The sequence below is a fragment of the Elephantulus edwardii genome, unplaced genomic scaffold (genome assembly GCF_000299155.1).
Source record: "Elephantulus edwardii isolate Elephantulus edwardi_28Jun2011 unplaced genomic scaffold, EleEdw1.0 scaffold00207, whole genome shotgun sequence".
In the NCBI taxonomy this organism is placed as follows: Eukaryota; Metazoa; Chordata; class Mammalia; order Macroscelidea; family Macroscelididae; genus Elephantulus; species Elephantulus edwardii.
In genome coordinates, this window is record NW_006399957.1 from 665,291 (window position 1) to 669,077 (window position 3,787).

The window sequence follows — 3,787 nt, forward strand, 5'->3', positions numbered from 1 at the left end:
CGTTTCCGGCCCTATAAACACGCGCCGCGGCTTCCGAGTTTCCACCGCGTCCCGGCGGGCGCGCGCCCAGCGGGGAGGGACCTGGCCCTGGGCTCGGTCGGGCGCTGAGCGGGTGGGTCGCCCGGAGGAGGCCATGGCCACCCTCTGACCCGGCCTCAGTGCCCGGCCAGGCCTTCAGACTCGCGGGTCTTGGGGGCACACCCTGGTTCCCGCCTCCGAGGTGGCACCGACCCGCCTCCGCAGCAGGACCGCAGGCCGCCATGCCCGCAGGGGGCCTGGCCGGAGTGTCCGGGAATGAAGAACCGGAGCCCTTTCCCCGCCAGAGCGCCCTGAGTGACTGCGCCATCCCCTTCTTGCGCCGGGTCAGGGACCAGGCCGGTCAGCTGAGCCCAGAGCCGGGCACCAGGCCGCTTCCCGGCGCGCGCTCCACGGAGCAAGGGCTCAGCCCCACGTGGAGGACGAAGGTCCTCTAGACCTAGCCCCCCTCCCCGAGGAGCAGCGCGGTACCCCCGCTGTCTGCTTGCAGCGGCATTCGCTATGGTGGCCTGCGATCACACTAGTCGGCCCTCAGGTTGGCCTGGTCAGGGTTCTCCGCGCCAGGATGCCCCACATGGCGGCCCGCATCCTACACGTGAGAAGCCGAGAGAGGCCAAGGCCAGCCCTTCTATCCCGGTCACCAGTGTGCCCCCCTCTATAGCTTCAGTGGCTTTGCGCCAGGAGTCACGTTCATAGCAGGCCAGGGTGAAGACCCACCGCCCGAGGGGCTGGGGCGGAATCCCTTCCACAATCTCCAGCCTCCTTTCTGCCCTGGGGGCCGCTGGCCCTGCGGGCAGTGCTTTTTCAGGAAGCACACAGCCCGCCAATCACTCGGCCTCCCGAAGCTTCACGCCTAACCTCTCGTCAAATTGCTGGTTTTCTCCAGTGATAAACTATGGTTGGTTTGGCCTGATTTTGTTTCTAATAATAGTTAGATGTATATTGGAGGGTTGTTTTGTTTTACTTTGCTTTTTGCTGACCTTCGGGCAAACGGAAGTCCTGGTTTCTGTTGAGAAACGTGCCAGTTCATTGTCATTCTCCACTTCAGTCACCTCCTTGTGGCCGCCAAAGACTGTGCCCAGACCTCAGGCCTTCTTGACAGTCTGACTCTGAGGCACCCTGCTAGACAGAGATGGGCCCCACGGGGTCTCCACAGCTGTGGTGTTGACAGGTGCAGCCTCATCTTCCTCTTGTGGAGCTCCTCCTGGGTTCAAACGCTGAACTTTCATTCAGCAGTGACAGCGTCAACTTCTGTGCCATCTGTATAGACAAGCCTTTGCCCACCTCTCTGCAGAGTAAGTGTGCCTATATTCTTCTACATGCACTAGTCCCCTCTGAGCCACAGGCCTAAAAGAACCCAGGTCACAGGACAATGAGAGCTGGATGACAGCTGGGCATCCCCAAGGCTCAGGCCCCCAACTGGCCTGTGGGCCCTCTCTCTGGCATGTCAGGGCCTCCCTCTGCACAGGCCCAGCATATCTGGCTTGATCTAAGTTGCCAAGTCAGCAGCTCCGCTGCTCTTGGTGGACATGTTTAGTTTGGCAGCACTGGAGCACGCTAATAGGATATGAACCTGGAGTGTTGGGTGTGACCGGGCAGGGGGCAAGTACTGGTGTATTCTAATCTGGATTAGGAAAGAATGCCTAGGCAGTAGTGCAAGGAGAACAGGGCTGGCTTTGTTGTGTGGGGAACAGCTTCTAAAGGGGTTCCAGCCGCTCTGCATGGGAATAGAGGCAGGCCTTCCTGGCATCAACCAGATGCTGGGGCTCCCAAAGAGGGCTAGAGGGGGGAAGCCAGCATCCTGGGCCGGCTGGAAGTCTGCGCTCCACTGCTGTCCACTCTGCCTTGTGCCTGGAGAGTCCTTCAGCCCCAGCTCACCTCACAAAAGTGCGTCCCCATTCAGTGACCCAAAAGGCAAGGCCGCTCACTGTCCAGCCACCGGTGTTTTCAAACTTACTCCCAGCTCGGAAGACTGGGAAAGTGCTGTCCCCAACCAGCACAGTCCCTACTTAGGGAGAGACAGAAGGCCACTGCTCCAGGAGGAGACAGCCGAACTTGGAAGCGGCATTAAGACCTGTTTTTTTAAGGAGTGAAAAGAAAAATTTTGAAATAAGTATCCAAAGACTTAGAAGCAAAACTTGTGAACAAAGAATATTTTAAACTTTTCTCATAGCAAGAGCTCATCACAAAAACAGCATGTGATTTTGAACACACAAACTTCTTTAAACTTGAATGAACTGGCAAGAGGCATCAGCAATGCCTGTGTTCTCTGATACAAAAGACAATCTTCCCAGGCGGAGGGCGCAGCACGCGGGGTCATGGGCCTGATCTCATCTTTGTGGTTCCAGTTCTCTACAGTCTCCAGCACGATGAGGACTAAGCGCCATGTCACTCCAATTACTAGAAGCGGCCGAGACAGACGGAGACTGCTTGTGTGGCACAGGACTGATCTGCTGCCTCTCTCAAAAGAATTCAAACAAAATGCCGCTAAGGAGTTGGAAAGGCACCTGCCAACCTTCTTCATTGGTCTGCCATCCAAAACCCTAAAAGTGACCCTAATCTCAGGCGCAGGAGTATCCTGGAGCTACCCAGCAGTGAGGGGCAGGACTTTGTGCTGAAATCCGCTCGGTCGCACCTCACTCGATAAGGCAGCACTGGATTTCAGGGCCACAAAGGTGTCTTATTTTGCCCCCTTCCCTTACAAAGACCCGCCATGAAGCTTGGCAGTCACTTTTCAAGCTGCCATGAAATGTTTATACAGTGGGGTCCCTCGGCCCTCAGGGCTGAGCCGGCTTTAATGCGAGGGCGTCTGTCTCCTACTCCTTATAAAAGGTTTTTCACCTCCTTAGCCTCCGGTCTGATTTTGCCCAGGAAGGCAGTACCACCAGCCGCACTGGCGACGCAAAGCCCAGCCCCAAGAAAGGCCCACCTCACCCAGACAGCCGCACGAGGTGCTGGAGCCGGGCACATCGGGCGGCAGCCGGGCCCTCTTTCTCAAGAGCATCACTCACAGCTCTCCCCACGCGTCGCCAGGACATGTGGCATCTGAGCGACTCCACAGCCCAGAGTATGTGCAGCCAGCACAACCAGGAGAAGACACGGATTGGCAAGACGTCGCATCCAAGCCTGAGCTGTCGCGGGCAAAGCCAGGGGGACGTGCTGGCAATCAGCTCCCGCGCGTCCTCCGCGCCCCCCGCCGCCCGGGACCTGGGACCCTGCAGAGGCGCCGGCGGCAGGCGCAGGGTGCGGGGCGGGGGGCGGCCGCGCCGGGTTACCTTCCTCCGCGGACTTCATGGTGCCAGTGGTGCGCTGCGCGGGCCCCGCGGTGTGTCCGCTCCCGCAGGCTGCAGCCGGTGGGCCGAGTGGAAACTTGGAAGGGACTGGAAAACTCGAACTTGGCATCCACGCGGTGACAGCGAGGAGCCGAGGACGAGCGGCCCGAGTCCCGCGGCCTCTCCGCTGGCTGTGGCCGCCTCGGGGGCGCGTCCTCTCGGCGCAAAGGCGCGCGCGTCGCCCCGACGGAAGCGCTGCCGGGTTGGGCTCAGAGCCGCGCCCCGCGCGAGGATGACATGAGGCGCGCGGCAGGCCGGCTGCAGCCTCGCAGCTGGGGCGGCGGGAGCCTCGGGGAGCGCTCCCTGCGCCCGGTGCCCTGCGCTGCGACTCGGCGCGGGCGACCCTGGCCGCGAGTTTGTGGAGTCTCCGAGCCTCGCTCTGACGCAGGGCCGCGCTCGGCTCCTGCCTTTTTAAAGCT

At 60.3% G+C, this 3,787-nt stretch overlaps 1 protein-coding gene across 1 annotated transcript in view; it reads right to left on the bottom strand.

The window, feature by feature from the left end:
• The window catches only part of NFATC1 (nuclear factor of activated T-cells, cytoplasmic, calcineurin-dependent 1), a 93,714-nt gene extending 90,276 nt beyond the window's left edge, over positions 1-3,438 (bottom strand). Inside the window, exon 1 of the mRNA XM_006897243.1 lies at positions 3,312-3,438. Within this exon, the coding sequence (XP_006897305.1) occupies positions 3,312-3,438 (127 nt within the window). The remainder of the gene's footprint in view (positions 1-3,311) is intronic.
• Between the last annotated feature and the right edge of the window lie 349 nt (positions 3,439-3,787).